Raw genomic sequence first — 16,997 nt, 5'->3', positions numbered from 1 at the left:
CATATTATGACCACCGCAGACACAAAGAGTATGGAAGAAGATCAAGATTATGCTACTGCACTTGTATTTCTCACATAGAAATGTTTTCAGAAACATATTTTAGTGCCCTGTTTAGCTGTTTTCGCGAGTGTTTGCAAACAGGAAGTGAACTACATACTGTTTCCTGAACAGTGAAAAGTGAGGTCTGAAGAACTTTGATCAAACTGTAAAACTAAGCAGCGCTGCTCAAACATAGACCAAGATTTTGTTACTGAGTTGCATATTTCTCATCTCAAATGTTTTCAGAAACACATTTTAGTGTATAGTTTGTTTGTAATATTAGAATTTGTAAACAAGAAGGGGTTCCTGTATTGTGAAAAAAATGGAGCTGAAAGAATGAGATAAAATGGTGAAACTAAGCAGCGCTGATAAAATATGAACCAAGATTCTGTTACCACATTGTCTATTTCTCAACTCAAACGTTTACAGAAACATATTCCAGTCCAGTTTTTAACTGTAATATGAGAGGATGTCTTGCTGGCATGCTGCCACATACGAGTTCACATTACGTCACATACCAGCAAGGCCATTTGTCTTGTGCAGCACAGTGCATTCTGGTAGTTGTAGGTTTTCTACCAAAAGCATCCTTTTCTTGGTTTTTCAAAAGTATTTTCATTAGAGACATCCTTGGTTTATATAAAGGCCACCTCTCCAGCAGAGAAAACACTCCTTGACGAACGCTAACAATTCTTGTGGTAACAATTAACTTCTTCTCTGTGATAAATTCATATTGAGTCATGAGAGAGCACTGTGAGAGAGCAGAGGCATGAAATACAGTTTAGGAAGAGATGGAGCTGTGATAAGAGTTTGCGGAGGAAGAGATGGTGTGTTTGTCTTGTGTGCAAGATAGAGACTCATGCGTGTTTGTGGGAAATAAGGGTATGGGAGGATAAAAATCGAGACACGTAAAGGGGCAGGAACGGACAGAGATAAGATTTTCCCACGTGACCCTCCTCCCCGGAGCAGTGGCTACATCTGCGCATTCACCCCCAGCCTGCACGGACTCTCTGCTGGCCCCGGTCACCTCCCTCACAACCCCCCAATGCATTCCTGCTCCAGCTGTGGCTCTCCTCCTCCTACTTGGTTCTTCTCCTCTTCCTGCTTGCTACCATGCTCTCCGACCACTCCTCTTAGCCCCCACACTCACTTGCTTAGGCCTGGGAGTAATTATGAGCCCATTGCCAGGAGGAGGAAAGACGGAAAGTAAAGCAGGGAAGAGAAAAAAAGGGGAATTGTCTGGAAAACAACTGCTCTCTTACCCCTTGTTCCGATTCCAGGGGCTCAGCTTTGACTCGGACTGCAGGCATTCCGTCAAGCATTAACATCCTGTTTCTTAGGCTGCCTGCAAAAGGAAACAGAGGAGGTGTAAGACGGGTGTTTTAGCATGACTAAGCAGGTCCCACACTCGGCTATTCACACATGGACATCTACGATGTTGTGCCTGCACCCACTGGGAGATAAACACATTTTAAATAGACACGGATTCATGTTTCGAAAAAGCGTCAGAAGCTGACAGACAAAAGATGCACGCAAACTGGGTAAACTCAGTCGGTGCACAGCATGGCTCCCTCTTCTCCATAATACAGATTTTCAATTGCCTGGTGGGCTGCTGCACGGCTAATAACACTTCATAACGCTGGATAAAATCCTCTTAAGACTTCAATGGAATACAAATACTTGCTTTGATACACAGCAATGGCAACAGCACACACAGTGTCCTCTCTAACCGTTGATAGAATAAAATAATAACTTGAATTTTTACACCTCTAAAGAAGGGGTTGGGGATATGGCCCTAAAATATCACAATATTCAGGGTATTTTTGTGATTATAATATTCTTGATTATATGACAAAATGCTGAAAAATATTTTATTGATTTCTAGAATATACAGACGGACAAAGTAAGTGTTCATAAGTTTCATATATCAGCATAAGCACAGCAGTTTCATCTAAAATATTCAGTAAAAACTAGACAAAAAATGTTTCTAATTTCTTTAGTTTGCAAACAGCAACAGTTATTTAGAGTGAGATTCAGATTCTGTATAAAAATATAAATACTGCAGTAAAAAAAAAACACTACACATTACGAAATGAAAATATATTCCTGGAATCTGTACAATAATCTCAACAGGCGATTTCATTTTCTTCAGGAAAAATCCTTCAGGATTGAGTTGTTATGGTCCACCTGTATGTGATCGACTGTATGTCTCCTCTACTCTCTGCTGACCATCAAATCCATTATGTCAACAAGTTGAAATATTGCCAATATCACGATATGATATGGCACACCCCTGTTCTAAAGAAAATATTTTATACTCACAAAGATGTATGTCAAATTAATACCACAATAAGGCACTAAACAAATGCAAACACATACAAAAACACACTTTTTGGTCACATGTATATGTTCATCAGTCCCTCTGCAAAGTGGGCAGCAGTGCCCGGCTCTTCAGCTCCGTGCTGTGGCTTTAAGAGGGATACTCAGATGGAGCCAATGACAACAATGCATGTTCCGTATCCCCTCAGTTGGAGTCGACCTGAGGTAACCCTTCCCTCTTATTATTTTAGCAGCAGTACATGGAGGAATGCAAGCAAGGCAAATAGACTCTGAACATCTCTATTACTCTCCACTGCTGGCACCAGCAGCAGGATGTGTGGCCCAATCCTTGCAGTCAGCAGCGCCGCAGCCACCCTGACCACTCTTGTGCGGACAGGGGAAAAAAATCTCAGCCAATCACCAATGACATATACTCTTTTCCCTGCAGCTAGTTGCCCGACCTCAAACTACATTAACCATCTCTACATCCACACGGCCTGTCCAATAATCAAGATTTTTTTTTTTTTTTTACTCACCAGAAAATCCACTCAAGATGGTTAACAAAAACATTTCAAAAATAATTTAAAGCCAAGTATTGTTCCCGCCACCTCTTAGACTCTCAAGCAAAACCCCGACTGTGTTTGTGTGTGAGGGAGGCTGAGAAAAGAGGGAGGATTTACTCTTTCAATCTGCAACCCCCCCTCTCCCCAGATCTCGCCTCTCAGGTCTAAGTCCCTCAGGTACCCTGGCTGTGCTGCTATTGTATTGTTGTCCAGGATGTCCTTCGGCTTCAGGTCTTGGTAGGCCCAGATAGCGTTGCCATAGTAACGGCTGGGGCGGGTGGAGCTGCAGCCTCGGTCCAGCCTCAAGCCATGTGTTGAGGAGAAGAAGAGAGAGGAGGCTGAAAGTGAGGTTTGTTTTGCTTGAGATGACCATCGTTCTTGCATGTTTGGAGGTAAAAAAAAAATAAAAAATCTTGATTTTCTTCTGGGTAAATTTTACTTTTTTTTTTGCCTAAAAAGTTTACCATCCCAAACTTATTTGTTGTCAATGCTAAATGTGTGCACTCCCACTGGAAAAGACCTTTCAGTTTTGCACAGCGTGTCAAAATTTCCCATTTCTCAAAAGCAGCAACCTTTCAGTCCAGTTAATCCAGTGGTTTGTGATCGCCTTCCTAATGAACTGGCCTGCAGCAGGCTATTCATAGGAAATCAATGCCTATTGCATGCCTCTGCCTGCGACTGCAATGACCAAAGAGCTAACAGCAGCAAGAGACACCTAACATTGAGTAATGAGCTAACAGTGGGGTGCAGTGTATTGAAGAGGTCATGTCGAAACACTTTGACCGAAGTCAACTGCCATCTGGAACGTGTCTGACGCTTCAGGCTCACGAACCCAAAAAGATAACAAGATGAACAAAGATTGAGTTTGAAATGAAGAGAATTTGTTCAAGGTAATAAACCAAAGTGTATCCAGGATTCTCTATCGCTAAATTTGGTCTGCTGGCGGCAGGCTTAGGCAACCAGCAGTGTGCTGTCCATCAGCGGTATGAGGCTCTGTGTGTGGGAGATGGAGGGGGGGGTTAGAGGGAAACAGGGTAGATTAAGATCACCTTTCCATTTGCTGCACTCTGAAATGAAATGGCCATCCCAGGTGTGTGGGGGAGTTGGATGGAGAGAGGAGGGCAGTGGAGTGTTGAGGCATCTCATTTCTCCCTCCTACCCGCCCTCCCGTCCCCACCAAAATCCCCAGAATGAAAAAAAAAGAAAAGGTAAAGGGAGCAGGTGAAGATTGAGGCCAGTCCTTGCAGCAAAAATGCTTCAAATATACATATTTCAGAGTCTGCTGCTCTCTTCGCTTTTTCTGTTTGTGCTTATTTGTGTGTCTGCTAATGCCTTTCCAAGTATGAACTGAAACACCCACCACATAGCCGCAGCTATGACCTCAGGTCCACTATCTCCTAGTTCGCTGATGGGCATCAGCTCTGTGCTGATGGAGGCGATAGCACCGAGCTGGAGTGGAAGGATAAAGCCCAGCCAAACCAACCCTGAACACACGGGCTGGATCAATTAGAGGTGACAAACCTCGCAAGAAAACCTCTGACAATCTGAGGCCAAATGATGACCTCATACACAAGTGACATCATCTATGCCTATACACATATGTGCTACAGCAGGCATGTCCAAAGTCCGGCTCAAAGTTGTTTTTCAAAATATACTAGATGTGGACTAAAATAAGATCACTGTGCATTTTTTCTGTTTTTCAGGCTCATGGCAAGACTATCACCAAGTAGGAACTACGCAGGCAGAGATAGTGATTTCTCATTAAAAAGATGACATACAAGCAAACAAATGAAGAAAAAATAAAGTTGACAGCAAGGGCCACTGCTTTTGAGAGCTAAAATTAAAAATGTGTGTTTTTGTTTTTTTTAAATAATCCATATAGTGCAAGAAGCAGCTGGATTTTTTCACATTAGCTAATCTGGCCACCACTCAAAAAAGTTTGGACACCCCTGTGCAAAACATACATACACACCGTTTAAACCCAAAGGATTTCATAAGGAAACATGTAAAAATTCCAACAAGCCTACAAAACCAGTTAGTGAGAGCAATAACTTTTTATTATCAAACACTTAATTTTCGGCATTCTGGTGAATTTAATGCACCAATTTGTGCCTTTTCTGCATTAGTTTATGGTGTAAACGTATTTGACTGTGTCAAAATAAAACTCCTTTTGCTACTTTATGGTTTTATTTAGAGATAAAAATGCACGTTCTGTCTATTGAGGACGGTGTGTCCCTTACATCCCCCTGAAATCTACACCTGAGTAAGTGTGAAGACAGATTCTGCTTGGAAAGCAACTTTAGTGTATTTCATCCTATATTCCCATGTTTGTGTGTCTAAGTGACTAATGGGAGCAACATTTTTTAAAAATTTGTTCCAGTTTTTAGCAAAAGAACCACCTCAAAACAGGCTGAAATTTACATCCACTATGCTTGTTTTTGCTACTGAGTGGCTCAAATTGTTATTCTGAATGTCTGACAAGAATATGAAAGGATCCCCACAGGGATAGACCTTTTTGTTAAACCAGAAACAGCCCCAAAATCGCTATTGTCAAACCCACCAAACTCCATTTAAATTAACACGGTTTTTTTTATTGTTTTGAAACACACTTCATTCAAACGTGACAGAAGCAAAATAAAACTCACAAAAGCCATCTTAGTTTGTCTTTCTACTATTCCAACAATCATAAACTCCAGTTGGGCAAAAATAAACCCTTAATTCACCCAATTCAGCATGAAAATATGCTGGCTCTAAACACACTAAAATGATATTTATTTATATGGAGACTGGCGGGTTTGGCAATAATGATTTCGAGGCTGTTTATGGTTAAACAAAAAGCATCTTAATCCTTAAAAAGGTCTCTCTCTATATGGATCCTCTCCATGATGTTGTCAGACACTTAGAATAATAATCTGAGTCTGTCAGTGGCAAAAACTTGTTGTAGACATAAACTGACAGTACTCAATTGCCCCGTGTGGTGACACTGAAACCTGTTTTATGGCTGCCGGCTGCAGCGCTCTTGCTCAATACTGGACCATTCACAAAAATTGTTGTTCCCATTAGTCACTTAGACACAAAAATGTGGAAAATTGGATTCATGTTGAAAAATACCAGTTACCCTTTAACACTGTCTCTGAACGTTCAACCAGTAAAAGTAAAGCTAAAAGAAACTCTTGAAACCAGATTTAGTATCCGGCTGTGTGTACCATCTCTCTGTTCTGTCTCTCTCATGTGCTCATTGTTGCACAAACACACACACGAACACCACACACCCTGAAACACACTGTAACAGACGGGCCCCGCCAATGCTTTGTTCCCATGTTGAGCGCCCAGAGCAACTGGGTGCATCTGTGTCACAGAGGCTGGACCTGCTGCCACGGGCTGGGATGGAAGAGAGATGGAAAAGGGTGAGGGGAAGAGAAAGGGGGCAATGAATTATGGGGGGAGGGATATATGAGGAAGTGTTAAGGAAGGTGATAGCAAGAGAAGTGAGCGAGGGGCGGGGGCTCGTTGAGGAGCGCAGAGTTGCTGGCAGGAGCGGTGGTTAGGGGAAGCAACCAAGGGGAGTTGAAGAGGTTGAGGGGGGGTGTTTAGTGGGGAGGAGGAGGGGCGGGAGTCAGAGAAGCGAGAGAGGGTAGAGAGGGGATATGGATCTGAGCCAAGGCCCGGTCGAGCGCAAAGCACACGGTGCAAGAATGCCAACAGACCCCCTCCCACCCGGTCCTCGACCAAAGAGGAGAGAGAAAGAAAGAGAAGGAAACAGCGAGGAAAAACATTTCCAAATGTTTCAAATAAGAAATTAACCAGCGATATAAGTGCAAATGCATAAAAAGGACAGAGCTATAGGTGATGGGAGATGAGCTTTGCCTGTGTTTCCTGTGTTGTGTGCCGCTGGCCTCTTTGCCGCAGCTCACTTCCCTCTTCTGTGCCCCTGGACACCCCAATGTGACACATTGGCCTGATAACCAGCCTACAACTCACCAGCACACACTCCTCCGCTTCCTCTCTTTCGAGTCACTCAGTGCAGCAACTTTCAGAAAAGTGGTGAAAGCTGACTGCGTTCACAACATGCTAAGAAAACACTTCCTAGAAAAAGAGATTTGGCTGAGCGACACTTAGCAGACCCTGGAAAATAACCGTCTAATATATGTTCGGCAATAAAACATTTATCTGCTTTGCCAGCAGTGGAGACACAATAGAGCCACAGCTGAATCACAGCTGATTTTCGATCTCAGCCTCAGTCTGCTTCATGTTAAGCTGTGTCTGCTCATGACCTCATCTTGTTGGCCTCATTCTGCTCTTGAGAGCCCATTCAAATAGTTCCCTGCAGAGTTACTGCTTACAGAGTAACTGCACCCAGGCAAATAACGGCGGTTTGAGTGGTCAAAGATTCAGAAGACTTGAACCTTCAACCCACAGAGGTCAGTGCTGCTCTACAAAGCCAAAACACATTAACTCCATATTTTGTCAAAACCAGTATCTGATTTTTTTGGCATCTGTTTTTCTGTATAAGAATTATATTGCAATAGAAATGTGTAAATTTTAGCATTCAGTGTTTGTAGGAAAGGTAAAAACTAACCTTGATGGCCAGACTTAACTAGGTTAGCACTTATGGTCATAGCTAGTTTTAACCAAAGCTATATTATTTACTAAGCTGTATTTAAAAAATACATTTTCATCATGTCACACTTTCATAATTGAGATTTTTATATCACATAAATAAGGCAGCGTCTATATGCAAGAAGCTTAAAGCTATGTAGCTTGAATCCCCTTTGACGATAATCATCTTCAAAAAGTATTATGTTAAGGCTGTATACCTGCAGGTATACCTGTTACACAATTTGGCTAAGTAGTTTTTTTCCTAAATTTCACAGAGTGTAGTTCCAGCTGTCTGCCTGCTGAAATGCAAACTCAATTTTCTTCTTCTGTTCAGACAAAAACTTCACATGAACCCTAGTTGTGTACTGCAGCATTTTAGTATTGCAGTTTATATAAGTGCACTATAAAGTCATGCACTTATAAGAGAAAGATCAAAGTCTCTCCAAATCAAAGCAGCAGAGGCAGAAATATCCAAACTTTTAAGCCTAAGTGTAGGTCGAAAACAAAAAAAAAAAACCATTGGATAATTTAACTAGAAGTGTACCAATACATCGACCTGGTTGGATATATCAATCAGATGATCAATAATCTAATATCATCAATGCAGAGTTAAAATATTGATAGGTAGTCATCTTAAAGGTACACAAAGCAAGATTGTCAGTTATTGTTTGTAAACACACTCGCCAGTAAAAGTAACCCCAAATTCACTCTCTAATAGCATTTTGCTCCGAACCACACGTGAGCGCTGTGGAGGTACACGGCCATGAACGTCCTGAGAACAGAAAATAAGCACAAGTGGAGTGTAGAGATACATACACCTCCACACACTTTAGGTAGGTTATTAGTGATGATTGAGAGGGATTAACTCTGCCTGAGTCTACACATTGTATTTTAGGAAAATCCTGCATAGTATATCTTTTCAACACGCCTTTATTTTGAAATTCCCAGTGCAACATCAATGTCACCCTTTCCATACAAGCGCACCTTCGTCCTGAACATTAAAACAGTGCTAGCAGCTTAACGGCAGGCTGATAACAGTAAGCGGCAACCCAAAAAATACAGTGAAGATATTTACTGATATCACCTAATATTGATCACAGTACTCTGAACTGAAATCAAATTGTATTGTGGTGGACATTGTAATACCGGCAAATATCGTATTGTTGTCCAAAGCAATCGATATATTATAGTACTGTGAAGACACTTGCTATTAACACCCCTTAAAACAACAATTGTTGTTAGCCCCTTAATGCAATGACAATAAAGCTACTTGAACTTGAATTTGAATTATATGGGTGTTTTTATAGACCCTCCCTGGCTGGTAAATGTCAACATCTCTCCAACTGATGTCGCCAGTTTGTAACACAGACAGTTCGTTATCAAGGCTGTGATGGTTTATGTTCCTTATTCAGCTGCATTGTTCTTGTTTTAACTGCTTATCTATGATGTGCTATTGGTGGAGTCAAATTCAGATTCCTTGTGTGCACATATACTTAGCCAATAAAGCTGATTCTGATTCTGAATCTGATCGGGGCTTATTTGTGAGAACCAACAAAACTCCCTCCAGAGCCACAGAGGATACTCTACATATCAGCTGTTTTATTCACAGGGTGACTAGTGCTCCCCATGACGAGTGAGCTGACCTTTAAAATCGTCGGCGTTTTCCTTTAAAGAGCAGCACATACCAGGTAAACAGTGATGATGCCGTTTGTTACGCGTATGGGTGAGCAAGGCGGGGATGTGCGTTTTCCCTCAGACTTCACTCCTGGATGTACTGACATGGACATAGTCTGTTTTTTTTTCTAATCATTCCTGGCACTCTGTGAATGGTCTCAGAATTTCCATTTCATAAGCCGTATTTTCCTTGGCAGGAGCAGCAAGCAAAGTCTTTTGGATGCTTCTGGGACATTTTTGAACGGGGCTCAAGAGAGCAGAGTGCTGCTACCTCACTGCTCATAGAAGTGTGGACTCCTCTAACCCCCGACAAACACAATGGCATCAAACCACAGTTTATGTGCACTACCCTTTGAAAAAAAAAAAGTTCCCTTTAGGGTTAAAAACCCCTTAGAGATGCACTCAACTGATGCACTTTACCTCAAAACACCCTGCCCTTTTCCTCTGGGAATAAATCAGTTTCACAGAGGGAAAGCACGGCTTTCTTTATGAACACAGTTATTATTAGACAGAATACGCTCCTCGTATACTGGATGTTTTCATCTCTAGGACATACAGGCAAACGTGGGGAGCTTATCAGGTCCCATCAATTTAAACTGAATGTCATCCTCTATCTGTCGGATGCTATCCAGCCTTCACTTGTTGTTGAATTTGATGTGCAGTACATGAATGACTGGGCTCCCTACTGCACTCACATGCAGCCTGCAATTCAAAAAACATCTAATGATACAATTTCTTGAAGTCACAAAACTCAGCTGCCCAATAAACACATTACAGAGGGTGATTTTATTTAAAGAGTCTGTCAACAGCAATAAAAGATTCCTCACATTATGGATATGCCTTGCATATTGCATGACCATTTTTAAGGCTGGCTTTGAGGGAGGACGTTATCGACAAAATGCTTGTCAAAAAGTGCCATGTACAGGAAAAAAATAAGCATCTGAAAAAATACCAAAGACACAGAGGAGAATAGACTGAGACAGCCCCAAAGATGGACGCTAAAACCATTTGCACAGGCTGAATGGGCACGGCAAAAGATGAAGTATTGATCTGATCGATCCGGACGTCAGAATACAAATCATGCTCCACTGTGATGCTTTGAGAAAAACCTCAAAAAAGTGACCCAGATTAGAAAAAAAGGCTCATTGTGGGACTGTTCATAGATTGCAGACCTTTGCCTTTAAAATTTTGAATGATCTATTTCAGTATTTATTGGACAGCTAAGTTATTGAATTTTGTGCAATGAAGAATGGGTGTCATGTGAGGTTAAAGGGGTTCAGGGGCTGTGATACAAAATCTGTACCAAGCAGCAGTCTTCAGAGCTGAAAAATAATGCCAGTGTCAAAAACTGCAATTCCTCAAATGGCCACTTGAGGCTGACCAAAAGGCCGAGTCAATCCCCACAGACTGCTTTAAAACCCTCAGACATTCAGTTTTTCTGATAAGTGCATTTTGTTTTAATGGTTTCAAGGCTGTTTTTCGATAGTGAAAATCAGCATTAGCATTAGCACAGTTAGCTAGACTGTAAATACACCATGCTAACTAACGTAGCAGCTAGCTTTAGGGTTATCACCACCCTCTCGTCCAAATATGGTTACTTTTCGCTCACAGACCATATAAAATAATGGATGCAGCTACCATGTCGTCACCCATTGGATAATGGATTACCATTTTAAAGAATCAAGTTCAGCATTTCAGCCGTCCCCATCTTGGTTTTTTTAGAGCCTTAAGTGACAATATTTGGACGAGAGTGGGAGCTGTGAAGGAGTGAGGGGTGGATCTGACTCATAGCGTTAAGTGACACCTCGCAGACCGCCTGTTATTTAAAGCAGTCCACCCTTAAATATGCATAACTTTGGGCCTCAATAAAATGAAAAAAGGTGAGTTTAAAATTAAATTCACTCTCTGTATAGGTGTAATTAATGTTAAAATTAGCTCAAAATACCAAATATAATACTGTAAAGTAAGGCATTTTTAAGATAGGGGTCTATGGCAATGGGGATTGTTTCAGGGCCAGCTTCATGTGGCCATTTGATGATCTGCAGTTTTTGGCACTTAAACAGTGGCTTAATTTTTTAGCCTCCAAGGTTCACAAATGAATGTGGCTACATCTATTATTTTCATACTGTCTATGATCTGTATGTTCAAATGGGCTCGGCAGCAATGTGGAGTGCCATTTTTTTTCCCCCTGCACAGTGAACTCATTATGTAACTTCCTGAACACATTTCATGCAAAAATGTTCCTTCATTTACAGCATGCAGTTAATGTAAAATAAAGTCTGTGTGTGTGATAAAGAGCAGTGATCTCATGTTCTCGCCTCAGCCAGAGACCTCAGCACCTGGGAGGAAACCAGCTCCATTTATAGAGAGTTGATACCCATGTAAATACACAGACAACACTCAGTCACACACACACACACACACACACACACACACACACACACACACACACACACAGTAGCACACTCACAAGGCCCACGGAAGTTCCCATATTCTGGTGGATTGCCCTTGGGTCCTTGCTATTTCTGCCAGGGGCAGGGGGATCCTGTGTCAGTAATCCTGTCGGGATGAGGGGGATGAGGTCGCCGGATGCGGCTCAAATCCACTGCCTTTACTAGCACACACACATGTAAACACAGATATGAAATGAAATTAATTTGCATGGGAACATTTTTGCTGAGTTGACACAACATACAGTACTTCAACTGGGTGTTGGCATGTTTACACAAGAAAACAAATGTGTTTTAATGAAAAATGTGCTCAAACAGTGGGCATACAGGCAGCTGACGATTAAAAAAAACTCACTTGTAGTCATTGTCATACACTTTAAAATCACCCCACAAATACAGTGACAGTTATGACAGTTATAATACTTTAACCAGATATGTCTTGAGTGTCTCTTAAAAATGGTAGAAACTCATCACCTTGAATTTCTTCATTAACCCATCTAAAATATCTGGGGGTTTTTTTGGCCAAAAGGGAAATCTTTTGTGAATTTTTTTTGTCCTTGTGAAAGCTCCCCACCTCCGCCAATACCACCTCCGTCCTTTCTGCAGTCTTGTGAAACTGTGGGAAATGAAGAAGCTACTTATTCTGAGAGGAAACACTCAAAGCGAAAAGAGGAGTCGGTCGCTGTCTGGTTTGTCTGCATCTCCGTCTGTGTGTCAAACGCACTTCTTATAAAGCTGACTTCCTGAGTCGCTGCTCTGTTCTACAATCTGGCTACCACACACGCAGACACATACACATGCACACACACACACACACCTTGTGACCTCTGCCTGCAACCACAATGGACCATATTTATGTTAGATTAAGAGACAGACACACACACACACACACACACACACACAACTCTGTCTCTCAATATTGCAGCTCGGCTCATGAAAGAAGAATATAGATGCCCATTCAACACAAACAGCCACCCACACACACCTACAGTGTGCACACACACGCTTACATGCACACACCAAACACACACACACACACACACACACACTCCTCCACAGAGCTCCAGAGAGAGGTAAACAGAAGAGTCTGACATCCTCTTGCATCATGTGCCTCAAATGCAGCAGAGAAACAGCTAAACAAGCTGTGACCGTGACAGCTCTAAAGTGAGGTGGCATTACTCAAGTGAGCTTCGACTTGGAAGTCAAAGCAATTTGTGACACCGTTTCCAGACCATTTATGTCCAATTGTAGATCATTTTGATGTAATCATGAGAAAGAATAAGTTAAATATTCTGTGCGAGGGCTGGACTGAGTTTGGCGTTGAAGAAAACCAAAAATAGATGCCACAAACAGCTCCTAAAGAGCCATTACTCTATGAGGTCTTCTTGTTTCAACATAATCGGGTGACCTCTCTAGAACACCCTTCACACACGAACACACACACACAGACACCTCAGTAAATGCAGTAGGGTCAGTGGCTGTGCATCTAAAATAGCCTCTGACACAAAAACCTCACTTGTACCAAAGGGGGGGGAGGTGGGGCCAAGCAAACCAGGATAAACGCGCGGAGTAATCGCCGCAGCCTTTCAGGAAGATACTGCAATACTCTTTGCATGTTTATGGTGAAGTTTACACACAGATATTCTGTATGTGCGCGTGAGAGAGAGGGATATAAAGCGAGAGGGAGGTTAGCACCAGCAAATCAATAAGAAATGCACTCAGTGACTCCGTTCTCCTCTCTTATTTACTCTCAGTGCTCAGGTCCGAGGTTGAGGTGACCACACTGCAGTGTTTAATAATCATCTCAGACTGACAGAGGTGCATCGTGAGCACAGTCCTGTACACAGTAAATAAAATACTTGAAAACCAGTGAACACTTTCTTATAAATACTCCAATATAAACCAATATATAACAGAGAAACACCCAACGCTCTTTCATACCTAAATGACAGAATCGGTCGATTTCCACTGACTTTGGCAACGTTATGAAATTGTTGTTGTTCCACTACAAAACTTTGTGATTCGGCACCAAAAGTAGGTGGTTAGGTTTTGATAAGGATTGACCTCAAATAAATACATTTTTAACTAACGTATTGTCACATACTGTATGTCCCTAGTGTAGTATGCTGAACTGAACTAATACTGCGTTATGTTGTCATTAAAACAAGTGTCTCACCTGTCTCTTGGGTGAAATGCTGCTTTCAAATGAAACTCACGAGCTTGTGTTTACCACATGGGAAGCCTTGTGCTACCTTTAAATGGGGTCGTGGGCACCCTGTTCCCAAGAAGAGGCCATACTCGTGTGGTATTCACAACCTCAAAGGAGAAAATTTTCTCAAAGCTCTGAGTTCACGACTTCTGACGTGTTTGCTGATGTTTTCAAAAAGACCAAACACCGTTCAGCTTAAAGTCAACAAGTTTTTCTTCATAATTTTATTTTATGTCTGAGGAAAATGTTAATTCTCCAATGGCCTTATCTTTTTCCTCTGTCATCATGCCATTTCCATTTCCCGCATTATGTAACCTGTTTACTAGCTTGCTAAATTGTCAGCATTGGTGACTTCTAGACACCATAGACTGTACGCCAACTGTAGCGTACATGTTGCCATTGACTAGCAGCACTCTTACAACTTCACCACTTGAATACTGCATATTGTGTACTTCTCATGTTGTAACCATAAGCTCACAAGTTCCATTAGAAGGCAGTGATGCACATGAACTTTTGAACTTGAAGCTCTCAGAAAGTTTTCAGTTATGAGGTTGTGAATACCACTACAACACTACAACATCTGAACACAGTAAAAGTCCTGTGCTTGTTTGACCCATCCACCACCTCTTCAACCACCCTTTAGGGACTTTCTCCATCTTTATGCAACAATACACAGACGTACTTTTCTTTTTAAAGTACGTCACCTAACTTCCTCCTCCGCTCACACCATAATAATGGCCACTAAGTGGGCACCGCCTTCAAATAAAAGTATGGGTCATAATCAGCTGCTTGCACAGTCAACCTATATGGCAGTTTTTTCAGTGAGAAAATACCACATTCTGTAGACAGTCTGAGATGAGAATACAACCTCATGAGGACATATTGTGAAGGTTTGAGCAAGGTTACAGCTGCTTTCTATGAGCAGAGGGTCAGAGTGAAACCTTGCTCCCATCTTTTGACCATCAAGGAAAGGTGGGATGCATGAGATTAACTTCCTCACAATAACTTGCATCCTTCCCACCACCACTATCACCACCACCAACCACCCACATATTCTTTTTCTTTACCTCCCCTCCCCAAGGGATGCCAGTACACTCCTCCTGCCCTAATGGGAGATTCTCAGTGTAGGCTACTGCCTTTTATCCCCTTAGGCTCTGACAGTGTATGTGCACTTGTGTTACTACATGTATGTCTGAATGTGTGTGTTGAGCGATCCCCCTTCCCCCAACATATGCACTGTGTACATACTGCTCACAATAGCTTGTCTCCTGAATGCATCACAGCACATGTGCACTCACATGCACTCTCAAAGATCGACCTAGATGTTTTACAATAACTGTACAATGAGAGCATGCAGAAGCACCGATAGACTGACTGACTCATCTACTGTAAACAAGCCACATAGAAATAATATCAGCTCAAGCACTTAAACACATACTCTTTTTCCTTTTTTTTCTGGTTTTCTCCCTGTGCCCTTTTTTTCTCACTCGCTATCCCTTGTGATGCAAACAAAGCTCTATGCATGCAGACACACACACAAACACACACACGTGCATTTCACTTTAATAGTCTTGCAGAATCCTCTTGATGCAGCATCACGAAGCGCCTACCCTATCTAACCTCACTTTGTGCTGACACAACCAAATCCTCCCAACACACGCCACATGGAAACAGACAATAACGGACCAACCAAAACATTCCAACACACTGACATTTATTACATCAAATGTGCGCACAGTTATTTTCGCTCACCGAGTTTTTCCCCTCGGTTTGACCCATTCCAGCTCTCCAACACCACTCAATAAAAGCCAGCAGCTGTGTTTACCTCCATTACTCATCTACTCACGCCTTCACTTCGATCATTTTTCCTCTCTTTTTCAACTGATGCTGTGCCGTGCTGATACCTGGTTGAAGCAGCTAATTAGGAGGAGTTATGGTCCATAGCATGAACCTACACTTGGTTGAGTTCAAGCCAAAGAGCCTGTGGAATGCCACAGGCACCCCAAATGGATCCCACATGTTGTTTGCATAATTTCCTCCCCTACCAGTTGACCTACAGTACAGAACTGGAAACGAAGTTCACAGTGATCCCTGCAGCATCTTTACGCAGGTCTGCTGAAACCATCTGCACTGAAGCTGGAGAGCTGCAGCTCCCAAAAGATTCTGTAAAGGGAAACTCTTCATGTAAAACGAGCTCCAAAAAGGGTCCAAAACAGTCTGAAAATGCTGACTCTGAATGCTCTTTTCTTGGCTTCCTTCCTTTTCTCCTTCCTCCTGATCACCAGCCATATTTGGCTACAGTAAAATACACACTCGGTTGACAGGGGAAACATCATCACAGACGGACAGGCCCTCCATTGACATACCTTTCCATCCTAGCTATGGAAACATGTCGAGCGACCTTAAAATCAGAGTCTGGGGGCAAGCTCTGCTAAATGAGTCACTTCCAGTAAGCACTGAGTGTGCTACTCTGGAGATGGTGTAATTACTAGGAAAAAAAAACCTTGGATCACTGCGCTGGTCAGGCAACATCATCTTTACTTCTGCCTCCCTTAAGGTGGTGTGTGGCAATTTTCTAATTCTTTCTTCTAGATAAGCTCAGTAGCTCTAGAGAAGCTTATAACAACAATAGGCCCTTTTAGACCTGGGGAATATGGAGAAAAAAACACCACAAAAAATTTGACAAAATAGCTTAATATCGCACTAATATTGTAGAGTAGCCTGTTGGTGCTTTCACAAAATATTTGCAAAATATGATTTTTGATAAATAATCATGAGTAGGGCTGGGTGTCATTTAAAACAGTTATGATACGTACCAAAACTAGGGCAGTACTCAACGCAGAATTCTGCCAGTTGAATTGGATTTGGCTGTTCGATACAAATATTTGACTATTTGTTTTGTTTTCCATACAAAGTTTTAAAGACGAATGGGCTTCGCGGGACGTTCATTGTGACGACAACATTTTTGTCATATAGCAAACAAGCTAATGGCGCAAATGATGGGTAAGAAATGTGCAACTATATATACAATCGAGGCTGCTGTCTACAGCTGCAAACAGTAGTGTAAAAGTCAAGAGCACACCCTTTGTTGCAAAATCTGGGAACCAAAACGTCTCCAGAGGTACACTGCACAGACAATAAAAAAAT

The 16,997-nt window shown here is 42.0% G+C and overlaps 1 protein-coding gene across 6 annotated transcripts in view; it reads right to left on the bottom strand.

Moving 5' to 3' along the window:
• Positions 1 to 16,997, bottom strand: part of klf12b (Kruppel like factor 12b) — a 99,851-nt gene that overhangs the window by 33,521 nt on the left and 49,333 nt on the right. For 4 of the 6 annotated variants that reach the window (XM_088083469.1, XM_042494261.2, XM_042494262.2 and 1 more), the window contains exon 2: positions 1,299 to 1,381. In XM_088083469.1, the coding sequence (XP_087939595.1) occupies positions 1,299 to 1,381 (83 nt within the window). Of the gene's footprint in view, positions 1 to 1,298; positions 1,382 to 11,661; positions 11,806 to 16,997 lie in introns of all 6 variants that reach the window. The other 2 variants (XM_088083471.1, XM_088083472.1) reach the window with 1 other exon arrangement.

This window comes from Plectropomus leopardus, chromosome 10 (genome assembly GCF_026936395.1).
Source record: "Plectropomus leopardus strain MGB_pleo_1.0 chromosome 10, ASM2693639v1, whole genome shotgun sequence".
NCBI classification, from domain to species: Eukaryota; Metazoa; Chordata; class Actinopteri; order Perciformes; family Serranidae; genus Plectropomus; species Plectropomus leopardus.
Note: the sequence above shows the minus strand (reverse complement) of the source record. Positions and strands in the feature narration are given on the sequence as shown.